The following is a 27,904-nucleotide window of genomic DNA, read 5'->3' on the forward strand; positions in this document are numbered from 1 at the left end:
ATACTTTGTGGTATTGCTGTGCTTGACTTGGGATAATTGTATATTATTATAGTGCACTACAGGACACAGGCAAAGTATTACTAGACTCTGGATTATAGGCCCGCACGTCAGGTGATTGGATTCTGGCAAAGCTTTCGAAGACGCACTTCCTGGGCCCCCCCCCCCCCCCCCCCCAATAAACCCTACCCCACTTTGTGAGTCCTCAGTTTTTTGCTAGTGTTTTAACCACTTAAGACCCGGACCAAAATGCAGGCACTGCGTCGCTTTAACTGATAATTGCGCGGTTGTGCGACGTGGCTCTTAAACAAAAGAGCCACAGATAGAGATTTCTTTTGGTGGTATTTGATCACCTCTGCGGTTTTTATTTTTTGCGCTATAAACAAAAATAGAGCGACAATTTTGAAAAAAATGCAATATTTTTTACTTTTTGCTATAATAAATATCCCCCAAAAAAATATATATAAAATTTTTTTTTATTCCTCAGTTTAGGCCGATACGTATTCTTCTACCTATTTTTGGTATAAAAAATCGCAATAAGCGTTTATTGGTTGGTTTGCGCAAAATTTATAGCATTTACAAAATAGGGGATAGTTTTATTGCATTTTTTTTTTTTTTTTTTTTTACTACTAATGGCGGCGATCAGCGATTTTTTTCATGACTGCGACATTATGGCGGACACTTCGGACAATTTTGACACATTTTTGGGACCATTGTCATTTTCACAGCAAAAAATGCATTTAAAATGCATTGTTTATTGTGAAAATAACAGTTGCAGTTTGGGAGTTAACCACAGGGGGCGCTGATGTGTGACCTGAAGTGTGTTTACAACTGTAGGGGTGTGTGGCTGTAGGTGTGACGTCATCGATTGTGTCCCCCTATAAAAGGGATGACACGATCGATGCTGCCGCCACAGTGAAGAACGGGGAAGCCGTGTTTACACACGGCTCTCCCCGTTCTTCAGCTCCGGGGACTGATCACGGGACTCCAGCGGCGATCGGGTCCGCGTCACGGAGCTTCGGACCGGGTCACGGGAGCGCGCCCGTGACCCACGGCTGGGTACTAGTACAGGACGTACCTGTACGTGCCCAACCGTGCCATTCTGCCGACGTATATGTGCAGGAGGCGGTCCTTAAGGGGAAAGAGGTCCATCACCTTTAACCACTTAACAGAAAAATCACTGTTAACTATTTTTTTTAAATATTTATTTATTTTATCTTCGCGTTCTTCAATCAAGTCCTTGCTGCCTTCTAATGCCACAAATAGAAGCAATGCATCAGGATCCTCACAACCTCTGTAAACCTTGGGATTTATACCCAGGCTCCAAGCTGTGAAGATGGCCTATAATGTTACTTCAAGTGCTAGATCCTGCATGGATACTCATTTTGGCAGTTGGTGCAATACGTGTATAGCCGCATGGTGCTGTACAGATTTAGGGCCGGAATCCGTCCCTATTGAACCCAGTCCTTGAAGAGCCCTTCCCCATACTTCACACAGACAAGGCTGTCTTGCGCCCAAGACCAGCCTTTCTTCCCAAGGTGGTATCCATCTTCAACCTCAGTGAGGACCATCCCTATGCCCTGCACCAAAGCATACTAAGGAAATCTCTCCATTTCCCAGACTTGGAGCCATTTAAAATCTGACCGCTAGAGCTTACGCTCTCAAGAACAAGTCTCCTCTTGTGCTTTTATGCACCTATTCCACCAGATCAGTGGGAGTATCCTGGGCATTTCAGTACCAGACCTCAGTAGCCAAGCTGTGTAGGGTCACCACCTGGTCTTTTCTTCATACCTCTTTAAGACTCTACCAGCTAGATGGTAGCTTTGGGCCACAAGACTCTTGCTGTGGCACTTTGAAGTTGCGTTGTCCTGACCCTTGTTGGGCCTTTTGGCACAGTTATGTTTGCCTAGTTGTCATCCTTTATTTATTGCTTGGGGACATCCCATGGTCTGCCTTTGTCCTGTACTATACGATTAAGGAGAGGAATTTTGACTTGCCTATCAATGCCACATCTTGGAGTACAGGCCACCATCCCTTCCATTTATTGGTTACTCTTCATTGCTTGCTACAAAATGAACAACTCACTGATTGGGGTAGGGTTATAAGGGAAGAATCCAGGGTCACATGTTCTTGAATTCTTTGTTAGTGTCCAGTCTCCTGAAGGTATGAGCCTATAACCCAGAATCTGAGTACTTGCCTGTGTCCTGTACTCCAAGGAATCCATAGGTTCTGTTTTATTTAAATATAGAGATTTGAAAATTAGCCAGTGCAATAACGCAAGTCTAAATGCGCTTAGGCTTACATTATGAGAGCACTAAAGTATAATTTGTAAATTGTGCTTCATCGCATTCATGGTTTATTGTTGTGGCCTCACATACATTTTTCACAACCCCTAAGTTTATCCACTTTTGGCAAGGTTGCCAGATTCAGTGTCCATACATCTAGTGTTCAAGTGGGTGCTTATATTAATGATTTTTCACCACTTCTCTGGTAATATGCAGTGGATGTTCTCTTGATGCATGTTCATATCTTTGATCTGGTGGGTCCCTATTAGACTAATGTTGCATGTACTGTATTTGGTAGGGTCCTTATGTGCTGTTTTTTTTATTATTATATAAAACAGAATGCAATTATAAGCAAATCTCATAAACCCATATTTTTTTAATAGGAAATAGAAAATGTATTTCAAAAGTTAAAATTGAGAAAATGTACCATTTTAAGCAAATAATTAAAGGGATTGTAAGGGTTAGTTTTTTATTTTCTAAATGGGTTCCTTTAAGCTAGTGCATTGTTGGTTCGCTTACCTTTTCCTTCGATTTCGCTTCGAAGTTTTTTTTTTCTTTTGTTTTCTTTGTCTGAATTTCTCACTTCCTGTTCCTCCTCAGTAAGCTGTTCTGGTTGACTAACCCCCAGCCAGAACATGGGGGCAAGCTTACTGAGGAGAAACGGGAAGTGAGAAATTCAGACAAAGGAAAAAAAAAAATTTAGAAGGGAAATCGAAGAAAAAGGTAAGTGAACCGACAATGCACTAGCTTAAAGGAACCTATTTAGAAAAAAAAAAAAAAAAACGAACCTTTACAACCCCTTTAAGGTAATTTTGAAATTGATGGCAGCAACAGGTCTAAAAAAAAAATAGTTGGGACAGGGCAACAAAAAGCTGGCAAAGAAAAGAGGTACGAACAAGAAAGAGCTTGAACTTAACTAAGGTACATGATTTTGTTGACACGTACCCGCTCCCACTTCTGGTCAGACATCATGGCAATGGCTTTCCTGCCCATAGAAACGCAGGGAAATAAGTCCCCAGCCCCCTTTTTTTTAAATCCTGACGCACCGAAAATTCTCCCTACTTCCCAATGCCAAGGGGTACAATTAAAAATTAATAGCACCCCTGCTCATCTGCTAAACAGCAGTGTGTGTCTCGTCGTGTCAAATGTACACGATTTTGCGCAGTAATGTGAATAAACCTTAGCCTGGGGGGCCTTGAAACTGAAAATAATTAAGGGTGCCCAGACTGGAAAGGTTGAAAAACTGCCTTAGGTTTTTCCTTGCAGTTAGGTCTCCTGCCTTGGTTTTCTCACTGTTGAGAATTTAATGAAACGGGGTACACCATATCTCTGATATTTATGGTCAGTGCAGTGGGAGCAGAGCTCTACAGGCTTTTCTATTGACCCTTTCTAGTCTGGTAAGTTCTCCTAATCATTTCATATGCTGTCTTGGAAGACCATTGGTAAAAACTGGAGTTAGAATTGCTGTTAACGCTATTCCAAGAGTCTTTCAGGACAGTAGGATTCCCGCTCACACATGAATATTTTTCTGTATGCATATTTTTTTTTTTGTTCAGGTTTTTTTTTTTTTTTTTCATGTCCTTTTGGTTTTTGTTTAATACTGATCCATTCAGCAGAAAGACAATACAAACATTACACAGCATGATTACAGCATTCATTTTGACCATTGTAAGGCACACGTTGGTGTACAGTAACTCCTGCCATCAAACATGCTGTTTTGTCATCATTAAGGCTGCATTCACATTTGTATGTTACAGTACTGCACAGGTACAGTGCATTGAAAAAGTATTCATACACCTTGAAATTTTCCACATTTTGTCATGTTACAACCAAAAACTTAAATGTATTTTATTGGGATTTTATGTGATAGACCAACACAAAGTGGCACATAACTGTGAAGTGGAAGGAAAATGATAAATAGTTTTCCATTTTTTTATTTTATTTATTTTTTACAAATGTCAAAAGTGTGGGGTGCATTTGTATTTGGCCCCCCCTCCCCCCGAGTCAATACTTTTTGTAGAACCACTTTTCACTGCAATAACAGCTGCAAGTCTTTTTCTGGATGTCTCTCTACCAGCTTTGCACATCTAGAGTGACGTTTTTGCCCATTCTTCTTTGCAAAATAGCTCAAGCTCTGTCAGATTGGATGGAGAGCATCTGCAAACAGCAATTTTCTAGTCTTGCCACATTCTTAATTGGATTTAGGTCTGAACATTGAGTGGGCCATTATAACACATGAATATGCTTTGATCTAAACCAGGAGTAGACAACCTCGACCCTCTAGCTGTGGTGATCCCACCATCATGCCTGTCATTGTCAGTGTCTTGCAATGTCTCATGGCACTTTTAGTTTCAAAACAGCTGGTGGGCCAATGTTGCCTACCCCTGATCTAAACCATTCCATTTTAGCTCTGGCTGTATGTTTAAGGTCATCGTCCTGCTGGAAGGTGAACCTCCGCCCCAATCTTAGGTCTTTTTTGCAGCCTCTAACAGGTTTTCTTCGAAGATTGCCCTGTATTTGGCTCCATCTATCTTCCCATCAACTCTGACCAGCTTCTCTATTGAAGAAAAGCATCCCTAAAACATGATACTGCCACCACCATGTTTCACGGTGGTGTGTTCATGTTCAGGGTGATTGCAGTGCTAGTTTTCCGCCACACATAACGTTTTGCTTTTAGGTCAAAAAGTAAAATTTTGGTCTCATCTGACCAGAGCACCTTCTTCTAAATGTTTGCTGTGTCCCCCCACATGGTTTCCTGCAAACTGAAAACAGGACTTCTTATCACTTTCTTTCAACAATGGCTTTCTTATTGCCACTCTTCCATAAAGGCCAGATTTGTGGAGTGCACGACTAACGGTTGTCCTGTGGACAGATTCTCCCACCTCCGCTGTGGATCTCTGCAGCTCCACCGGAGTTACCATGGGCCTCTTGGCTGCTTCTCTGATTAATGCTCTCCCTGCCTGGCCTGTCAGTTTTTAGGTGGACAGCCATGTTTTGGTAGGTTTGCAGTTGTGCCATACTCTTTCCATTTTCAGATGATGGATTGAACAATGCTCCGTGAGATGTTCAAAGCTTGGGATAATTTTTTATAACCTAACCCTGCTTTAAACTTCTCAACTTTATCCCTGACCTGTGTGGTGTGTTCCTTGGCCTTCATGATGCTTTGTTCACTAAGGTTCTCTAACAAACCTCTGAGGGATTTACAGAACAGGTGTATTTTATACTGAGATTGAACTACTAACTGATTACTAATTTGGTGACTTCTGAAGGCAATTGGTTCTACTAGACTTTAGTTAGGGGTATCAGAGTAAAGGGGGCTGAATACAAATGCACGCCATAAGTTTCAAATATTTATTTGTAAAAAAAAAATTGAAAAGCATTTATCATTTTCCTTCAACTTCACAATTACTGGTATGTGCCACTCTGCAAAAGCATTTATCATTTTCCTTCAACTTCACAATTACTGGTATGTGCCACTCTGCGTTGGTCCATCACTTAAAATTCCCCAAAAAACATTTACAGTTTTGGTTGTTGCATGACAAAATGTGAACAATTTGAATATGAAAAAGTTTGGGCACTGTATATGCATGTTGTGGTGCACATGTTAAAAAAAAAACACACACATCCCTGCACTACACTGTGTTGTATAAATTATATAAACGATCCAAGCTTTACTCATCGGTCAGCCCGCTGACAACCAAATCAACCTGTTTAACAGTATGCATTAAAACAGGGGTTTAGTCTGCACACATTTGCAAATGCATGCATAAGCCACAGAGCCTCGTCACGGCACCCTGGTATCGGGTGCAATAAGAGTCCATTCAAAATGGATGAGCTGTCTTACCGCAGTGCGCTACAACTCATGAACCCTTGTGCATTAATGCATACAAAGGTGTGAAGGGACCCCAAAACTAAAAACGGGCAACATAATATATGGTGACTATGCATTGATCTGCTTTGAGCTTGCCTGGTTTCATTATATATTAAACAATGGATTTATTATTTTTGACAGCTGGCTGATCTTGCAAGTGTTCTTTACTTTTGTTTTCCTAGGTCAAACGCTCAAGGAGTAAAGGAGGATTGGCAGGACCAGATGGTACCAAATCTGTCTTTGGCCAGATGTGTGCAAAAATGACTTCCTTTAGTCCTGACAGCCTTCTGCTACCTCATCGCGTCTGGAAGGTCAAATTTGTTGGTAATGAATGTTTGGAAATTTAATTACTAGTAATTTGAAAGCAAAAAGCGTGGGAGGGGAGATAGCGCCACTGTCTAAGTGTAGTAGTAGTAGTAGTGTGAGAATAAAAAAAATAAAAAAAATCAATGATGAGTACTGTACTCACGTATGCATGAATAAACACAGCATATCAATACTTTCTGTAAACACATCAGCATATCGCAGCTTCTTGAAGATTTTGGCTATGGAAAGACAGGTAAAAGAGTGGAGGAATGCACCACTCTCCGTGTAGTATTAATAAAGGACAGTGTACAAAAAATTAAGATGCACTCGCATGAAGATTATGGAACACAGGCATTACTTGAGGTATCCAGCAGATGATAACCATTTAGTTGCTGGATACCTTGAGTAATTAATTTTGGGGTCTTGTGTGTGTATATATATAATGTGTGTGTGTACTTTTAAAGGTACACACAGGAGGTGCAGTCTTTGGGGGTCAAATTTGCTATTGATCATTACTAGTTATTATTTATTACGTAGATTTAATCTTTCTTTAAAGTTCATGGACTGCAAATGATCTGAGGACATATTTGGTGGCATACATTGTATGTGTTTTTAGTACAACAAACATTCAAAGAGTATTTGTTTTGTGAGTTGTTTTTTTGTCCACAAAATTCTGTATTTGTTGTTAAGCTACATCTTCTTTGATTTGGGAAGCTGTAAAAGCTTTCTTCTATGCTAGGGGTCTCCAAACTGCGGCCCTGGGGCCGGATGTGGCCCTTTACTTGCCTTAATGCGGCCCTTGGGGCATTATTCCATCCAATTTAAATGGGGCATAATTCTTGTTGCTGACACCAATGGGGCACTATTCCTCCAACTGACACATCAATTCTTTCCATTAACACCAACGATGGGGCACTAGTCCGCCCACGGTCACCAAAGATATGGTATTATTTACTCCTACTGAACACCTGGACATTTTTTACTCCCAATGGCCCTAGTCTGGCTCCCCTAAAGACTGAAGGACCGTAAACTGGCCCTCTGTTTAGAAAGTTTGGAGACCCCTGTTCTATGCAGTCTGCATGTATTTGTATGTGAGGTTTTCATTTAAACAGTAGTAGTGTGAAACAGATGGAGTGTATTTTTACCAGGTCTGGCTGATGTCTATAAATTATTTTTTATTTTCTAGGTGAGTCTGTGGATGATTGTGGTGGTGGTTACAGTGAATCTATTGCAGAAATGTGTGAAGAACTTCAGAATGGCCTCACTCCTCTTCTCATTGTGACACCTAATGGACGGGATGAGTCGGGGGCTAATCGAGACTGCTTCCTACTAAATCCATCATCCAAGACACCTCTCCACATGAACATGTTTAGATTTTTAGGTAAGCACGTTGTTTCTTATACCCTGTTTTTTTTATTTTCTGCTCATTATTCTTGCAGTTTAACTAGATAGTTTAATGGGCTTAAAAAGACACTGTCACCTTACCCATTCAGAAAAAATCATGACAACGCTGTCACAATAAAAGTGAAAAACATAGCAGCCTGGGCTCGCTTGCGCGCGCCCACACAAACACTCGGCACACATGCGGGGAAGGGGTGGGTGTTAGACTCGGTGTTGAAAGTCTAAAATCAGCATCCATGGACAACCGGTATGGATGGAAGAAAGAAAAATTTTTGCGCCAATCTAATTGTTAAAATTCAAGTTCATTGTGAACAACACAAATAAATAAAAATAAATCTGTGCCAATCTAATTATTGACCTTGAAGTCTATTATAAGCAACACAAATAATAATAATAATAATAATAAGTGTCCAAAAATTGATTGATTGATGATGATAATCTTGAAACAAACACCACCCAGTGCATCGATTTTGAGAGTGAGCCACCACCACATAGACAGAGGCTTACCAGATGACAGGTATATAACAGCGTTATAACACAATCCCCATCAGGATATCCAGGTAATATGGAATCCAATATACGACACAGATCCTCATAAGATCATCCACGGAGGGATGCAGTTGGAGCGCAGACAGCACTGATCACACTAATGGGATCTTTCCAGAGACTCCACACCGCAGCAGCTCAGCAGCATATCATGCCCTTCCTCCTCGTACACGCGCGATGACGTCACTACACGCCGACGTCATCGCGCGTGTACGAGGAGGAAGGGCTCCCATCTATGCCGGCCGGCATTTGTTTGTTTTTATGCTGCTACACATTATTCATTGATGTAAGTAGATTTTAATCCTTTTAATAAATTATTTGTTGGACGTATTACACTATGTGCGGCTTTCTTTTCTGCATGATATGCTGCTGCGGTGTGGAGTCTCTGGAAAGATCCCATTAGTGTGATCAGTGCTGTCTGCGCTCCAACTGCATCCCTCCGTGGATGATCTTATGAGGATCTGTGTCGTATATTGGATTCCATTTTGTGCTGTGTCCATATTACCTGGATATCCTGATGGGGATTGTGTTATAACGCTGTTATATACCTGTCATCTGGTAAGCCTCTGTCTATGTGGTGGTGGCTCACTCTCAAAATCGATGCACTGGGTGGTGTTTGTTTCAAGATTATCATCATCATCAATCAATTTTTGGACACTTATTATTATTATTATTATTTGTGTTGCTTATAATAGACTTCAAGGTCAATAATTAGATTGGCACAGATTTATTTTTATTTATTTGTGTTGTTCACAATGGACTTGAATGGCAACAATTAGATTGGCGCAAAAATTTTTCTTTCTTCCATATATGCCTGTGCTTTGTCATGCTTTGTGCTGCCTTTTCACTTATTCACTTATTTTTTGATCACACTTGGTGTGGTTAGCGCGATTTTTCTTTACCCGACCGGTATGGATATACCAAAGAAGCAGGACTCTCCTGAGTATGATGCCCCGTACACACGATCAGAATTCCCGGCGGTAAAAAGTCTGCTGGGAATCCCGGGGGGAAAACCGAGAACCTGCTCGGTTAATTTCCCAGTGTACACACCAGAGGTTTTCCCGTCAGGAAAACTGCGGTGAGAGCTTTGGCCGTGAATCCTGGCCGTGTGTATGCTCCACCGCAATGTTTCCCATAGGAAAACTGCTGGGAAAAAGACCGCCGGGAATCATGGCAGATAAAAAAGAGAACATGTTCTCATTTTTCCTGCCTCGATTCCTGGCAGTTTTCCTGATGGGAAAACTGCCATGGAGCATACACACAGCCAGTTTTCCCAGCCAAAATCTGTCATGGCAGTTTTCCCAACGGGAAAACTGGTCGTGTGTACGAGGCATAAGGGAAGTAGTGGTGTCACAGTAGGAAAAACAGAAATGTCAATCCTGAAAATCAGTGAGATAAATACAGTCAGCTGTGAAGAGGATAATGCAGCATATATAGTTCAAAGTTACTGACATATGAACATATGTATGGGTGAGCTTCAAAATATGATAGGCATCTAGACTTGGCTGTTAAGGAACATGTGCCATGTTTCAACCAAAAATAAGACCTAGTGTTATTTTCCAGGAGGGCTGCAATATAAGCCCTACCCTGAAAATTGGCCCTAGTTTAAAATGTTGGTAAAATCCTATAATCCACTATCTGTACACTGATTCTTTGTAGTGGCCCTGCTTTGTGCGGTGATGAGTGGAGCAGATATACGCTACATGTGTGTGGCTCCAAAACCGGGCTGCTAAACACCATGGTGTTTATGCATTTTGCTCAGCTGTGTGAGCTTCCTTCACTCATCTCCGCACAAAGCGGGGACACTACTGAGGTATCTGTGTACATCTACAGCCAGGCAAAGCATGACTGCTTCCACTACTTGAACCATCCCAGAGACTGGCTTTTTTTGGACATCTGAGGAGTCAATCGGTAGCGGATTAAGAAAGCAAGCAGTACGGCGAGTGAAATTGATTTTCAGGATTGACATTTCTGTTTTTCCTACTATGACACCACTACTTCTATACTCAGGAGATTTCTGTTTTTTTGGTATATCCATACCTGCTGTCACTGGAGGCCGATTTTAGACGTTGAACGTTGAGTCTAACACCCACCCCTCCCCCTGCATGTGTGCTGAGTGTTTGTGTGTGCAAGTGAGCTCGGGCTGCTATGTTTTTCACTTTTATTGTGACGTCATGATTTTTTAACATTGGTCAAGGTTTTACTGTTTTTTGTGGCCAATAGTCATACATTATTGGAATTGTTTATTTTCTATTAATAAACTTTGCATCTATGCCACTGTGAGTTCCATACTGAAGCCCCTTTACAAACTTGCTTGGCTTGTTTTCTTTTCTTTGCGTATTCTATTTGGCTTTGGAAACACAAACCTACTAAGTTGAGTCGCTAAAATACATACCTTATAAACTTTCCATGTCTGGAATTTTCCCCTATTTTATCATGTCCTTTGTGGACCAATTCATTTGTGCGTGGTTTGATTACCGAGAAAATGTCCTTAGCGTTACATCAGTTGATTTTTCCTTTAGTATATTTCTTCCCAGGGGCAGAAGCTGGCACCTTTTTTCACTTTCTGCTTGTCACCCTATGTACTTTTTATGATGATCTGTTTTAGCAGGGGGAACTTTGTAAAGCTCAGACCTTTTCAGGTCTGCTACTCTGTAGGACATATGCGAGAAAATTATATAAGGCAGAATTGTCACCGTTCAATCTTCTTTCCCATCCTCCCTTTTAGGCCTTGTACTCACGGCAGGACATGTCCGATGAAAACGGTCTGCAGACCGTTTCCATCGGACATGTCTGGCCGGGGACTGCCCGGGGACTTCTGTTCGATGGCTATACACACCATCGAACAGAAGCCCGCGCGTAAACATTACGCGGGGCGTGTCCGCGGTGTCGCCGCGTCGATGACGCGGTGTCGCCGCGACAATGACGCGGCGACGTGGGCGGGCCGCCTTAAATATGCTTCCACGCATGCGTCGAAGTCATTCGACGCATGCGAGGGATGCGGGCGGCAGGACATGTACGGTAGGTCTGTACAGACGACCGTACATGTCCGGGCGGACAGGTTTCCAGCGGACTGTTTTAAAACAAGTCCGGGAAACAGTTGTCCGCTGGAAACCTGTCCGATCCGTCCCAAAATGGTCCGCTCGGGCCAACACACGGCCAAACATGTCTGCTGAAACTGGTCTGCGGACCAGTTTCAGCAGACATGTTTGGTCGTGAGTACGGGGCCTTAGTATTACTTTGTGTTTGAGGATACACTTGTGAGTATCAAACTTTGCACATAACCAGTTTCAGATGACTAACTGCTTACAATGTTTTGTCATGGGAAAATATCTTGAACTGATTAAACTTGAGTGGCTCATCCAATATTAAATGATGTGTCATTTTACATTCTAGGTGTGCTTCTAGGAATTGCCATTCGAACAGGGAGTCCTCTAAGTCTTAATCTGGCTGAACCGGTGTGGAAGCAGCTAGCAGGCATGAATCTGACAATTGCAGACCTCAGTGAGGTAATTCTATACATGTCTGGGAGGGTTCACATTTATCCAAGTTGTGGTATGTCTAATAGTAATTGGTCACTATTCAACTGGATTTATTCTTTAATGTTGAAGATGTTTTGAAGCTTATCCAATAGCAGGATAAGGGGTCGGAATGTGTTGGGAAGCCTGCGTAAGTGTTTTTCTACGTTGGCTTCCTGACACAGACTTGGGTCATACAGCTTGGCACCACAACTCGCCCAATTTCTCATCCTGCTCGTGGACAATTGACATTTACAAATTCCATGGTGGTGTGAATATAAATGCTGTGGTTTCTTCCTGACACTCTACGAACCGAAGAAGTGGCTTGATATGCTACACAACCTCTTCTGCATTACAGAACAAGTCCAGTTATGGCCAGCATTACTGAACAAGTCCAGATGTGGCCAACTTCTACTATATAATTTTATACATGAATACTAGAAGATGGGCTCTTATTTATCCAGTAACATATTGCTGTTGAATGCTGATGGGTGCAAGGGTGGCAATCTATGACCCGATCCCAACAGCCAACTGTACCATAGGCTTTCCCTAATTTACAAAAAAAGCCCTCTGATCTCTGTAAGAATTCAACACTAATGCACAAACCACTGTATGAAGTTCGACCTCAACAAGGTGAATTTGATGTTATTTATTTCTGCAGTGAAATTTTAACTCCTGCTCCTTCCCCATCAGTGACATAGCTGTGAATTTTTTTTAGCTGCTCTAATACTTCCTTGTTCTCGTATAAAAGCTGCAGAAGAGGTTGATAGTAAACAACAAATTTGTGGATGGACTCCTAGTTTAGTCCTATCATTCTCATTGAGGCAACTGCCGATGTTTTAATGTGGTTGTAAACCCTTGCAGACCACTTTTCACTACAGGTAAGCCTATATAATGAAGCTTACCTGTAGCTACCTTGAATATCTCCTAAACCTGTTAAAACGGTTTAGGAGATATCCCCTGTATCAGCATGTGCCAACGTCATCGGCACATGCGCACTGAAACAACGGCTCGTTCATGCCTTTGCTGCAGCTGATGTGCTGTTACCGGCAGCTCCCGCCACTTATGCGGGAGTGAAGTCATCATGGCTCTGGCCAATCAAAGACCTGGAGCCCGCGATGTTCAGAAAAAACTCTGGGAGACATGTATGCTACGCATACTAGCTCATTATTCCTTTTTGTCCTACAGGTTTTTTTTTTTAGGTGGTTTACAACCACTTGAAAGTCTTTCTGGCCACTCTTAGGGAATATTTGGCTGATAGGATCTCTTCATTGGCCCTTCAGATTTATGGTAATGCTAAAGATTAATTAGACATTCAAAAGCAAATTAGAGAACTGCAACAAAACACAGTTCATTCATAATTTAATTTAAACAGTCTTTTACTTGAATACTGTAAGCAGGATCATAATGACGCTCTGTTTTATACAGTTTACAATATCTGAATGCCATTAAAGGTTAGCCGCAATACCAGCGACCTTTGTTTAATCCCTAAGTTTGTTCCCATGTTTTAAGGTGGATAAAGACTTTATCCCTGGACTTATGTACATAAGGGACAACGAGGCCACCTCCGAGGAGTTCGAGGCTATGATCCTTCCCTTTACAGTGCCAAGTGCAAGTGGTCAAGATATCCAACTGAGCTCCAAGCACACACATATTACACTGGACAATCGAGCAGAATATGTGAGGCTTGCAATCGGCTACAGGTAGGTATCTTACAATATTCACAAGGACTTTTCTGTGTGTTGAATGTAACAGACAATGGTAAATGATAGATAGTTGAGTTATAATATGGAAATAGTACAAAGTTGGGACACTCAGCTTTTAACTGTACACTGTCTCACATTCTGCCAATATGAAGCGGTCTAGTGTATAATGTGAACACCAAAGAGCAGCGATTGGAGAGTCCAAAATTTAGTGCAGTCTCCAAGAAAAGTTCAACAATATATATTCATACAGGAATGCACATTTAGGTAATTGCTCCTTTATCCTGCATAAGAATGCAGTGTGTGTTGTAAGGAATAGGACATGTAGAAGTTCCAAAGAAGGTAATAAGCTTTTGTGGCTCTACAAAATTATTGTACACAAAGATTCTTTGCCTTATTGAAACTAGACTTTTATCTGCACTCTTTTCAGCAACGGCTTTACCTTCTTAAGAACATAATCACATATCGGTTCCCTCAGAAATGTTAGATGGTTTTATTTTTTTATTTTTAGCACAATAGGTAGTAAAAAGTCCTTAATTCATAATTATTTCACGCTCCAGTGATCTACTGAACTGCAATTACAGAACCATTTATCTATTTTGCATGCAAATGTTTTGATTTTTTTTTTACAGTTCTCCTAGGTGCAACACATGGAAGCCATAGCTCTGAGCTGAAGGGCTTGGGAGCAAATGGGACTATTGTGAAGCACATCATTGTTTTCTTAAACCGAAAGTGTTCACTCCTCATCCTTTCCATCGTTGATTAAAAAAAAAGTGATTTCATTTAATTCCAACTTATTATATCTGAAATGAAATTAATCTTTTAACTTGTCACTAAGTTGTGCTTGAGGTCTCTGAAATTATATTGATCTTTTAATATGTCACTTCTGATTAAGAGATGGAGAGAGAGCACTACCAAGACTTGGATCTGGTAAACATTAGTTGCAGCGCCTATTCAAGTTATAGAGCGTTGGCTAAGCGCTTTCCCTGTCTACAAAGGCTCACTCGGTGTATAGGCTGATCAAGCTGAGCATTGGGAGCTACTTACCAATTTTTACTTCCAAAGAGGTTAATGCTGTGGGTCTGAACAAGGACGCTGATTGCTCAGTGGAGTTTCTTGCACCTCCTCTGTGATCTCTTTTACGTCCATATTGCCTCAAAGAAAAATATCTTGATCCATTCCTGCTACCTGCTTACAGTGACTTGGTTCTCCTCTAGCCATCTAACCTTCACTTGCTACCAGCTGTCCAGGTTTCCTGAAATCTTGAGGCCCTGACTTGCGCTTTACCCTTTATCCTTTTTTTTCTTTGATATTATTTGGTAGTAGCGCTGTAGTACCACCTCTTCACATTTTATGCCCGGTAAATTAGGACTTTGCCCCCCGTGCCTACAATCAGATGCCCCCTCACTTTCTATACTAATGTCCAATGGCTGCTTGCTGTGCACCTACTGATGGCATTGATGTCTGCAACCATCTGCTATTACTCCTAAATTAAATGACTGTTTCCGCTCTTATTAATGTAATGCACACCACTGGAAAGCTAGATGATCAGTCTGTTGTATCTACCCCTACAGTTCTAAGGTTACAAAGACTTTCCCTTTACACCCACTTTTTCAAATAAAAAAAAAAAAAAAAATGTATGTAGACCGAAAGCCTCCAGTCTCCCTTCTTGCATGTGCTCATGATAACTTTATTACAGGTGATACTGGTGGCTAGAGAGACCATTTTCCCCGAAGTAAACCCCGTACACACGTACCAAATTTTCTTTGGTATGTGTGTACCGCTATCTGTTCAACAGAAGCCAGTCCATCGACCGGCTTCTGTCAAACTGGGGTGTCCCACTGTCAGAATACAGCACACATAGTTTTTGTTGATGCGAGGATCTAGCCATTTTTATTTCCATTCAACCTGTTGGCAGAACGAAAAAAACTGTACATGTACAGTTGTGCTCATAAGTTTACATACCCTGGCAGAATTTGATTTCTTGGCCATTTTTCAGAGAATATGAATGATAACACGCAAACTTTTCTTTCACTCATGGTTCATGTTTGGCTGAAGCCATTTATTATCAATCAACTGTGTTTACCCTTTTTAAATCCTAATCGCATCAGAAACTACCCAAATGACCCGGATCAAAGGTTTACACACCCCAGTTCTTAATATCGTGTATTGCCCCCTTTAGCATCAATGAGAGCTTGAAGTCTTTTGTGGTATTTGTGGATGAGGATCTTTATCTTCTCAGATTGTAAAGCTACCCATTCCTCTTGGCAAAAAGCCTCCAGTTCCTGTAAATCCTTGGGCTGTCTTGCATGAACTGCACATTTGAGCCAATGACAGGTCGACTTGACCTTGTTTTTTGGATCATTGTCATGTTGGAATGTTCAAGTACATCCCATGTGCAGCTTCCTGGCTGATGAATGCAAATGTTCATCCTTTTTTTTTAATAACATACTACATTCATCTTGCCAACAATTTTGACCAAATTTCCTGTGCCTTTTGTAGCTCACAAATCCCAAAAACATCAGCGATCCACCTCCGTACCTTTCATCATAGGCCTTGTTGACTCTTCTCTAAATGTAGTGTTAATGGTTGTGGCCAAAAAGCTAAAATTTTGGTCTCATTACTCCAAAAGACTTTGTGCCAGAAGGTTTGAGGCTTGTCTCTGTGCCATTTGGCGTATTGTAAGCAGGATACTTTGTGGCATTTGCCTAGTAATGGCTTTCTTCTAGCGACTCGACCATGCAGCCATCTTTCTTAAAGTGCCTCCTTATTGTGCATCTTGAAACAGCCACACCACATGTTTTCAGAGAGTCCTGTATTTCACCTGAAGTTATTTGTGGGTTTTCTTTGCATCCCGAACAATTTTCCTGGCAGTTGTGGCTGAAATTTTAGTTGGTCTACGTGACCGTGGTTTGATTTCAACAGAACCCCTCATTTTCCACTTCTTCTTGATTAGAGTTTGAACACTGCTGATTGGCGTTCTCAGTTCCTTGGATATCTTTTTATATTCCTTTCCTGCTTAATACAGTTCACCTACTTTTTCCCGCAGATCATTTGACAATTCTTTTGCTTTCCCCACGTCTCAGAATCCAGAAACTTCAGTGCAGCACTGAATGAAAGATGCAAGGGTCTGTCAGGAGTCCAGAAACTCATTGACGTGTGTGTGGTATGTGTGTGTGTGTGTGTGTATGTATGTGTGTGTGTGTGTGTATATACATATACATATACACACGAATTACAAGCAATCAGATCACGGGTGAGGATGTATACATACACACACACACACACACACACACACACACACGAGTTACAAGCAATCAGATCACAGGTGAGGATGGTTAACTTTAATAGCCATTCAAATCCTGTTGTGTGAACTTGTGTGCATGTTATCAGGCCAAAATCACCAGGGTATGTAAACTTTTGATCAGGGTCATTTGGGTAGTTTCTGTTGTGATTATGATTCAAAATGAGTAAACGCAGTTGATTTGATAATTAATGGCTTCAGCCAATACTAACCATGAGTGAAAGAAAAATGTTTTTGTGTTGTTTGTATTCTCTTAAAAATGGCCAAGAAATCATACATTCTGCCAGGATATGTAAACTTATGAGCACGACTGTATATCCAGCTTTAGAAGCCTATGGAGCTGACTGTTCCTGAACCCTCCTGTCTTCTTGTGGCATTCCTGTTGTTGTGGGATACTAATACTGGCCATACATTAAGTGAATTTCTATCTGGTTCTGGCCTAGTTACGAAATTTGCTTAGTGGTTTGGTTTGTCCTGGCAGTCCTTTCCTGTCAGACATCCCTCCATTGAAAAAAATCTGAGCCAGTCAGGAAATTGTAGGCCAAACAGTGCCTGCATTCAGTCAGATGCAGCCACTGTTTAGGTGTTGTAACAGTTGGTGGGGCTGGATGTCAAAATACAATTGCTGTAGCAAAAAAGTCATCCATCTGCACGGTTAGCATGCATTGAGGATTTTTTGTCCATTCAGCCTGGACAGAAAAAAAAAATCAATATGTATGACAAGATCTCCTGTGTAGGGAACAGCCAGTGAGGGCTCTGTCAAATAAAATGCATCTCTAATTGCGTTAGGGTTTAGGTGGATACTGAACCATCATAAATCTATGTAACCTTTCTCTTGCTACATCGTCTCAAGCCAATGTTGTCATTCCCCAGGAGGAACTTTAGATTCTATGGTCTCATTTTCAAGCTCTTTTTTCCAGAAGCCGCACGACTTTCTGCTTCTTCATTAGTCTTGTTTAACTGGACTATTTCCTTTTATAAATTGAAATCTTTTAGTGTTCACATCGGGGTGCTCTGTTTATGATGCTGGGTGGTCAGATAATTTTCTTTCTTTTAACTTGTAAGCGTGCCATCAGCATCCTTGTAGGCATTTTTCCGCATTAGGCATATTGACTTGAAAGAGCAGCGGTGCCCTGGCGTAGTGTAAATCAAAGGCTTTTTAGATAAACCCTTTTTACTAAATGTTTTATAGGGCAAACACGGTTAATCCTTTCCTTGTAGCGTTCTTACAATTTGCAATGGGTTTCTCTTCATTTGCTGCCAATGCTGTCTGCATCTTTTACCATCTCTTGCTTTTTATCAGACTGCTACACAAACTGATGTTGGCAAGTGACATTTTGATAAAAGAGACTATGCATTGGTCCTGGGTAGCGCTTGAGAGCAGATGCATTTTAATAGCACTGTCACTGGATGGAGACAAAAGTACATAATCACAGTAGAAACATAGAGCGATTTGCTGCTTTGTGTATTGCCTCAAGGCATTTTCATTATAGTGTTGATAAAAACAGAATCAAAAAGTTACCACAAATTATGCATCTGTACAGCATAATCTGGGCCATGCATCTTTTTTGTTTTATTTAATAAAGCCATATACAAAATGGATTATGTTGGTTACTGCATTCAGAATGTATCTGACTACAATAAACCTGTATTCTGGTTGGTGCACTTTTTTCATATTTTTCTTTATCACATTGATAACCCTTAAAAAGCAAATATATTTAGCCTTACCTAGTTTGCTCAGCGTTTTGTCATTGCCTAGATATTTCATTTACTGGATATACATGTGTATTTTGCTTTAAAATTTGCTTGTTAAACATAATATTGCACATTTTTCTATTTCAGGTTGCATGAGTTTGATGAACAGGTTGCAGCAGTCCGTGAAGGGATGGCACGTGTTGTTCCTGTGCCTCTGCTCTCTCTCTTTACGGGTTATGAACTTGAAACTATGGTATGCATGTTTCTCTCTATTGTTGTATCATGGCTGTGGTACTTCTTAAAGCGGATTTCCACCCAAAAATGGAACTTCCGCTTTTTGGAATCCCCCCCCCCCCCCGGTGTCACATTTGACACCTTTCAGGGGGAGGAGGGAGCAGATACCTGTGTAATCCAGGTATTTGCTCCCACTTCCGGACATAGGTTGTCATGCCCGGCGCCTTCTCGGCCCCTACCCCCGCTGTTTTCTAGGAGACACACAGGCCCCAGAAGACAGCAGGAACCAGCGGGATCAGTAGGGAACCAGGAAGTGGAGCCACAAGGTTTCACTTCCTGATTCTCTTGCCAAAGACGGCAGCAACAGCACCTGAGAGCCGAGGGACAGATAGGCTTTGTGTGCCGACATCACGGGCACCCATGACAGGTAAAGTGTCCATATATTAAATGTCAGCAGCTGCATTATTTGTAGCTGCTGACTTAAAAAAAAAAAAAATGTTTTGCCGGAACTCCGCTTTAAGTTAGTAATTTGAAAACAACATTTTGTTTGCCTTTTCCAATCCATGGCTAGAGTGTTACTGGTTGTTTAACATAGAAAATATTAATGTATTCCACATAGTTGTTTCTGCGTGGTAAAAAGGACATGTTCAAACTTGGTCTAGTAGTGTTTTTTGGACATACGGTACATCACTGGTTTAATAATGTAGCTGTAATTAACCGCTTGGGATCCGCGCTATGGACGAAAGACGTCCACAGCGCTGCTCTCAAGTGCTGAGTGGACGTCTTTAGACGTCCTGTTGTTGTCATTCCCTGTGCGCGCCGCTGGGGGCGCGCAGCGGGGAAACAACGTGCCCGGCGCATCATTCGGGAGGCGATGCGAGTGCCTGGCGGCCGTGATGTCCGCCAGACACCCGCGATCGTCGGTGACACAGCAGGGACGTGGAGCTCTGTGTGTAAACACAGAGCTCCACGTGCTGTCAGGGAGAGAGGAGACCGATCTGTGTCCCTTTTACATAGGGACACAGCATCGGTCACCTCCCCCCAGTCAGTCCCCTCCCCCCACACAGTAAGAACACAATGAGGGAATACATTTAACCCCTTCCTCACCCCCTAGTGTTAACCCCTTCACTGCCAGTCACATTTATACAGTATAAGTGCATTTTTATAGCACTGATCGCTGTATAAATGTGAATGGTCCCAAAATGGTGTCAAAAGTGTCCGATACGTCCGCCGCAATATCGCAGGCCTGACAAAAAAATCGCAAATCGCAGCCATTACTAGTGAAAAAAAAAATCATAAATCTATCCCCTATTTTGTAGGCGCTATAACTTTTGCGCAAACCAATCAATATACGCTTATTGCGATTTTTTTTTTTTTTTAACAAAAATATGTAGAAGAATACGTATCGGCCTAAACCGAGGGATTTTTTTTTTTTTTTTAAATTGGGATATTATTATAACAAAAAGTAAAAAATATTGTGTTTTTTTTCAAAATGTTCTTTTTTTTTTATGTTTATAGCGCAAAAAATAAAAATCAGAGGTGATCAAATACCACCAAAAGAAAGCTCTATTTGTGGGAAAAAAATGATAAAAATATAATTTGGGTACAGTGTTGTATGACCGCGCAATTATCGTTCAAAATGCGTCAGCGCTGAAAATTGGTCTGGGCACGAAGGGGGTTTAAGTGCCCAGTAATGAAGTGGTTAAGCGCATCCCATTTTCTGCTGGCTACTGGTTAGTGTTATAATCTTCACCCTCAGTGATACCAGATACTCCCCACAGCTGTGATGTTTTGGGGGTGAGGGGCTGCGCTACCCTTCCTCCCTTTCATATACTCTTTGCCATTCACAGTATTTCTATAGAATGAGTGAAATGTAGAAGAGCAGTCCCGTCATTCATTTACTCTTCCTCCATTTGCAGAATGCGCTGTGTTCTGAGAAAATAATACTAGGAGCTTTGTGAATGGTCGAGGGGACAGGACGGGAGGCTAGTGGGGGTGTGACTTTTTGGAGCCTCTGATCACTGCAGTGCTGGAAGATCAGTTGTGACGTGCATTCAGTATCACTGATGCTAAGATTATTACACTAACCAGCAGAGCATGGGATCAGCTTCATCAGAGGTACAATGTTAGATTGGTTTGTCCAAAAAAGTGTTTAGACTTCAGCTTTATGCCTTTCAGCATCAGACGTTGTTGATGACAGCTGACTAAACTTCTGTAGCAACGTTGTTGTCCGCATAGTGGATAGAATAAGAGGCGGTTCACACTGCCGCATCCTGAAAGTCAGCACAACTTTGTCAGGCAACTTCTAAGCAACTTCAGGGAATTCCTGGGTAATCTTTCTGTAATGTCGGATCCAAATCACGTCAATTAAGATAAGGATCTGACTTGGAGGCAACTTCCATTGAAATCCATGGGTACATGTCGGGTAGACGTCGACTTGAAGTAGTACAGGAACCTTTTCTAAAGTCGGAGCGACTTCAGTACTAATTAAGACGGCTCTCATTGACTTAAATGGGATTTCACATGTCACGCGACTTGGAGTCTCACAAGTCGGATTCCAAGTCGTGGCAGTTTGAACCGAGCCTAGTGGTCTGGCCCCCTCTGTTAAACAACTTGGTTATTCAAAATATTCCCATAATCTTTATTATCCTTTTTAAATGCACAAGGCTTGCAGATCTGGTCAGTGGTATGAAAGCCTTAAGTATTTTTATAAAGTTTTACCCACTTTCAGTGACCGAGGTTTTGACTAAAGTGGGTAAAGCTTACTGTAGCAGTGGACAGGGCCCTAACTTGACAGCTAGACTGTATTAATGGAATATTAATGTGAGAATATACTTACATAGGACGTTAATAGTATTGTAACATGAATACCTCACCAAATATCTACAACCATCTTCTAATCAAATCACTGTTGTGTGCTGAAATTATCAATAGGGAACTAGTGAAAAGAAAGTTGGTTGTCGGGCTGCAAAATGCATTTGATACATTTTGTAACCTGCACTTTTGTGGGCAAGTAATCTTGTGGAATGTCATATAAAAGTCTTGTGCTTGACAGTTTGGTTCTTTGCATGCCCCCTCCTGAACATTTCTGTATGTTGCCCTAGTTTGCAGTCTGAATAAGAAACGTATAGAAGAAAAATACATTGAAATCTTTCCTGTTTCTTTAGGTGTGTGGCAGTCCGGATATTCCTCTCCACCTTCTGAAATCGGTAGCCACATACAAGGGGGTTGAGCCCACTGCCTCTCTCATTCAGTGGTTTTGGGACGTAATGGAGTCCTTTTCTAACACAGAGCGCTCCCTGTTTCTTCGCTTTGTGTGGGGCAGAACAAGGCTGCCAAGGACGATAGCTGACTTTAGAGGTCGAGACTTTGTCATTCAGGTAATTCTTCATTTGTTTTTGCCTCTTGCACGTTACATTTTTTTGCTATTCTTACTTATTTCTTACTGTTGGGTCCATGCAAAAAGAAATTACAGTGGAACCTCGAATTACAAGCATAATCTGTTCCAGGAGAATGCTCGTAATCCAAAGTACTTGCATATCAAAGCGAGCTTCCCCATTGAAGTCAATGGAAATGAAAGTTAATTGGTTCCGCATTGACTTCCATGGCATACAATAACTCATGCGGCCAGAGGTGGGGTGGGGGCGCTGGAGAGCCTCAGAAACGGCCAGAAAGGCCTGAGGACACCTTGGCAAACCTCGGAAAGGCTCCGTTCACGAGGTCAGCTGAGGTGTCCTCTGGCCTTTCTGCGCATTTCCGCTCGGCTCCGGCGCCCCCAACCTTAGGCCAAACGTGGTACTGCATACCGCTTTGGCATGAATCCTACCCGTTTTGCGAGACAACAAACACTCACAAACCGAGTTAGGATTTTCTTTTAAATACAATGCTTGCATTGCGAAATGCTCGTTAACTGCGTTACTCGCAATACCAGGATCCACTATACTCCTTTTTGGCTGAACTGTGGCTACTTTAATCGCACATTAACTTGGTAAAACTCTTCAAACCATAAACTATTCTATAACCTACTACTTTGATTCCTAAATTGACTGTCAAGTATTTACACAATTTAACATATTCTTAAAGCGGACCTTCAGTAATTTTTTTCAACTTTCCATCTATTAAACCGTCTGCCCTTGTTTTAACTTTGGATAGAAAAATATATAGGCTTAGGCCTAGGCTTATGACCTCATGCACAGCGCTCTTTCGTCTCGTGAGCGTTTGCCAGGAAGGGAGGGGGTGTGTGAGTCATAAGTGGGCCAATGAGAGCTGTAGAGCTGGAGGTGTGTGTCTGTGTAAATCCAGGAAGTGAACAGGCAGCTGTTGTTAGACTCAGTGAATGGAGATTTCTGCAGCATATTTGGCAAGTACAGAATCACAGTATATATAAAATAATATGCCAAAGTGGTTGGAGAGAAGCTTCAGAATGCAAAAGATGTTTTTATTACAAATTATGTGAGCAGACTGCAGAGTAATTCATCCTCAAAGATAACAAAAGAAGCAGTCAAATTAAAAGTTGTTGTAAAGGCGGAAGTTTTTTTTATCTTAATGCATTCTATGCATTAGGATAAAAAAACTTTCACTGTGCAGCAGTCCTCCTAATACTTACCTAAGCTCCATTTCCATCCAGCATGTGAAACTTGGCTGCCCGGGACTTCCCCCCCTCATTGACGGAGACAGCAGTGAAGCGCCATTGTATCGCGCTGCTGTCAATTAAAGTGGAACGTCCGCTCGTTTGTCTCCTCTTCCCCTCCGGTGCCACAATTGGCATCTTTTACAAGTGTCCTGTTCCCACTTCCGGGAGTCCGCACCGTGGCCCAATGACATCACCAGAGGGCTTCCTCTTCCTTCCCCTGTCGCCAGGCCAGTAGACGAGAGGAGTGTGGCCTTGTGCATGTGCAGCAGGGTTCCCGGTGTGAAGCCGTAAGGCTACACTGCTCGGTTCCCTTACCCGCATTGGCAGCAGCAGCACCCGACAGCTGATGAAAACATAAGCTGCGATGCCAACATCATTTATTTATTTTTTTGACAGACCTCCGCTTTAAAGTCAGTGAGCCAATGAGGAGAGGGGGATGGGCCAACCCATTGCTGAATAGACACAGGGAGCTGCGGCTCCGGTCAGCTTGGGCGCCCCCATAGCAAGCTGCTTGCTGTGTGGGCATTCAGCAGGAGGGAGGGGCGAGAAGCACCAAAGAGGGACCGGAGAAAAGGGGAATCTGGGCGGCTCTGTGCAAAACTACTGCACAAAGCAGGTAAATATAACAAAAACTCTGGTTGGCTATGTCTTCCTATGCTTCCATCTCCCAAAACACATGCCATATGCCTACTTTGGAGAATAGATAACTGGAATGCTGTGCAGTAATTGCAGGAAGAAAATGGCAGAGTGACCTGGGGTGCTGCAAGAAAGTGAAGGTTTTCAGCTTCTGCTCCACAGAAGCGGAGAACTTTCCAATTGTTCCACAGTGCCTGTAGTTACAGAGGTCAGTAATGGCTTGTTTAAAAACACTTATTGCTTATTTATAAATATGTGAATACTTGAATATAGGGGACGTGCCACCATTAAAAGGTTCTTTACCCTAATGCAGAAAATGCCTTAAGGTAAAAAACCTTTTACATTTACAATAACTTTACAACGAACTTATCACAATGCAATTCACAGCACTGTGAAGTGTTTACAAACAAAGGGAGTTAAAATTTGTGAATTGATCATACTTGCAAAATTCACTTAGTGAAAAGTGTGTACAAATGTTGATTTTAGGTTTCATTTTGTTTCCTTTCTTGACAGGTTTTAGACAAGTACAATCCTCCAGATCATTTCCTTCCAGAATCATACACGTGCTTCTTTCTGCTGAAGCTTCCTAGATATTCCTGCAAGCAGGTTCTTGAGGAGAAGCTAAAATATGCTATTCACTTCTGCAAATCCATAGACACGGATGACTATGCACGGATTGCACTAACTGGCGAACCAGCCGCAGATGACAGCAGTGATGACTCGGATAACGAAGATGCAGATTCTTTTGCTTCTGACTCTACACAGGACTACCTAACGGGTCACTAAGGGAGTGTAGCCAAAAAAAAAACTGCCTCTCCTAATGCACTGAGGATTAAGGGAACCAGAAAGCCCAAAGCTTAGCAGTAGACCTTATGAAAATATGAAGAGACTTATTTGAACTTTTACATTGTGAGTAGGTGCCTATTCCTAATTACACTGCACTTCTATTGTGTTTTATTAAACGTGTTGTAAATGTTTTATTACAAAAAATAGTGCAGTGTCAAACATATGGGGCCTCATGGCCTTTTACACGTGAGTGCAATAGATTTTTCTTTTTTTTTTTTTTTTCTTTTTTTTTTAGAGCTGTGTTCCTGTGTACGTTTTTGATGGTTGTGGAGAACATGAAAGTATTAATCATTTTCATTTCCCTCTCCTTGCAACCTGCTTATTAAAATGTTTTCAGGAGCGACTAATCAGTATTCCATAGCGTTACATGTAAATTAGACAAAAGAGGGATGTCCCTGCCTTTTCCTAACACTAGTTCTCTTTGTATATTGAAATTCGCACATTATGCATTCAGTGGACTCTTGCAACAGTATGTTTCATGAAAAGTGTGTGTATATAACTGAATAGTCCCACTTCATATGCAAACAGTCTCCCTCTGAAATAAAATATGTCACAACTATTGTGCTTTTTCGTGATGTCTGAAATTATTTTGTTGGTGGTTTGGTTAAAAAAAGGAATTACTTCAACTTTGGTGTACTTTTTATTCTTTTTTCTTTTTTTTTAACGTACTAAAAAGCCGTAATGTTCTTCCATAATTCACATGTAGTCACCCACAGAGTGCAGATGACTATCATTAGGTTAATTGATGGCTAATGTTGGCCATTGGGGATGAGCTCCGGCGCTTTCGCACACTCCACGTGCAGATCCCGCCAGGAAGTCGGCACTGCACTAATCACGGGCAGTGAGACATTTCCCAATATCTCTCTCCCTCTCCCTCTGCAGCCATTCATCGGGACAATGTCTCCCTGCCTGTAATTAGCTCAGCGCCGTGCCAACTTCCTGTCGGGCTCTGCACGTGTAGTGTGCGAACACGCCGAAGCTTATCCCTACTGGCCATACACAGTTGAAATTTTGGCCTATTCTTGCCTAATTAGATGATATTTGAGCCATGGCCACCCTGTCAGCACCACCAGGGTCCACAAACTTTTACGACCGGATTGTTCTGGCGGGGGAGGGGCAGTCTCCCTGTCATAACACAATAGAACAACAGGGAAGATCGCTGTACTAATGTCGGATAGTTAGCACATCGGCTCCTCCTGAGCTGTCAGTCTTTTTTTTTTTTTTTTTTTTCGTTTAGCCCAACTACTGGTGTGTACTAGGCTTAAGGCTTGCTATGCTAATGGTCAAAAGCAACCCCCTTTGTGGTTTAGCTGCCATTCCCAAGATCCTTATTAATGGGTAATAAAGTTTTTTATGGTCTCATAGTCCCTCAAGGACAAGATACAGCTACACCGTGCATATATCTAAATCTGTCTTGACCCCTTTATGATCATGTGACCACTGTGACAGTTAATCACAATGTTCACATGATCGGCAAATCTTTTCTGCCTTCTGGCGTTCAAAATTTTTAGAGAGGATCATTAGTGAGACCAAGAGCTGTCTTTCATAGCTTGGTCCCTATGCTAGGAGTGCACTCTCGGTACAGAAACATTGGCTGTCCAGCAACAGATATGTGCAGTTAAAGCCCACCCTTTTTAGTGTTGCACATACAGTATCTCACAAAAGTGAGTACAACCCTCACATTTATGTAAATATTTTATTATATCTTTTCATGTGACAACACAAATTACACTTTGCTACAATGTAAAGTAGTGAGTGTACAGCTTGTATAACAGTGTAAATTAGCTGTCCCTTCAAAATAACTCAACACACAGCCATTAATATCTAAACCACTGGCAACAAAGAGAGTACACCCCTAAGTGAAAATGTCCAAATTGGGGCCAATAAGCCATTTTCTCCCAAGCGTCTTCCAGAACAGCCCAAGAGACCTAGTGCTCCTCCTACCAGGACAGGAAACATGTTACCCCCCACCAGATAAAAGGGCGGTCCTCCAGGTCCCATGTCAGTATTGGTGTTTCCTACGGACGGGGGTAACATGTTTTCTGGAACCTGGTCCCCTAGGTCTCATGAGCAGGGGCTCTAATGGCTGTTTGAGGGGTATTTTTTGACTAACCTTCTTGCCTGTAGCCGTGTCTCCGCTGGGGAGGTTGGATGGAACTGCTGTCCCTCATTCTCTGTGCCTGGGGAGGGCCAGGACCGGGGTGGCGTCGGGCCCTTAGCGTTGGTTGCAGGTGGCATTATTTTCCTGCACACAGCGTGGCTGGTTTGTGCAGGGGAACGAGGAAGTCACGGCGCTTGTAAGGGTGGAGCTTCTGCGCTCCAAGCTGGCCCACAGGAAGATCCGGCGAGGGTCACTTCCGGGTCGCGTGACGTCTTCATCGGGCGCCGGAGACGCTGGTTCCTGTCTCCATAAACGGCGCGAACAGGGGCTGGATGGCTTGCTGGTGATTTCTGGTGGAAGCAGCACAGGCTGTAAACGACCAGAGGAAGAAGTGTTGGGGGAGGCGCTGGCTCCGCTAAGGTTAAAGGCATTTACTATCATCCCTTACCTGGACGACCTCCTAATAGTGGCAGAGTCTTACCAAAAATTGCTAACAGATCTCCAGACTGTACAGGACTTCCTTCAATCCCTAGGCTGGTTGATAAACGGAGAGAAGTCTTCCCTAAATCCAGCCCAGAAGGTGAAGTATCTGGGCTACGATTTTTGCTCAGTAGACCAAAACGTTTTTCTCCCAGAGGAGAAGGTCTCAAAGATGGTGCAAGCAGTTTCATCTTTACAGACCAATCAGTTGGTCTCGCTGAGGGAAGTTTAAAGGATAGTAGGTCTGATGACCTCGTGTTTCCCTGCAGTACCATGGGCAAGATTCCATCAAAGACCATTACAGATGTTTCTTCTGAAAAACTGGGATGAAGATGCAAGGTCTCTGGA

General features: G+C 42.1%; 1 protein-coding gene across 7 annotated transcripts in view; it reads left to right on the forward strand.

Annotated features, from left to right (window-relative positions):
* The window catches only part of HERC2 (HECT and RLD domain containing E3 ubiquitin protein ligase 2), a 215,347-nt gene extending 189,808 nt beyond the window's left edge, over positions 1–25,539 (forward strand). For all 7 annotated transcript variants that reach the window (XM_040336306.1, XM_040336311.1, XM_040336312.1 and 4 more), the window contains 7 exons: positions 6,336–6,477; positions 7,646–7,840; positions 11,803–11,915; positions 13,437–13,627; positions 18,774–18,879; positions 22,028–22,240; positions 24,643–25,539. In XM_040336306.1, coding sequence (XP_040192240.1) covers positions 6,336–6,477; positions 7,646–7,840; positions 11,803–11,915; positions 13,437–13,627; positions 18,774–18,879; positions 22,028–22,240; positions 24,643–24,915 — 1,233 coding nt within the window. In that variant the 3' untranslated portion in view covers positions 24,916–25,539. The remainder of the gene's footprint in view (positions 1–6,335; positions 6,478–7,645; positions 7,841–11,802; positions 11,916–13,436; positions 13,628–18,773; positions 18,880–22,027; positions 22,241–24,642) is intronic.
* The last annotated feature ends 2,365 nt before the right edge of the window (positions 25,540–27,904 follow it).

This window comes from Rana temporaria, chromosome 2 (genome assembly GCF_905171775.1).
Source record: "Rana temporaria chromosome 2, aRanTem1.1, whole genome shotgun sequence".
Taxonomy (NCBI): Eukaryota; Metazoa; Chordata; class Amphibia; order Anura; family Ranidae; genus Rana; species Rana temporaria.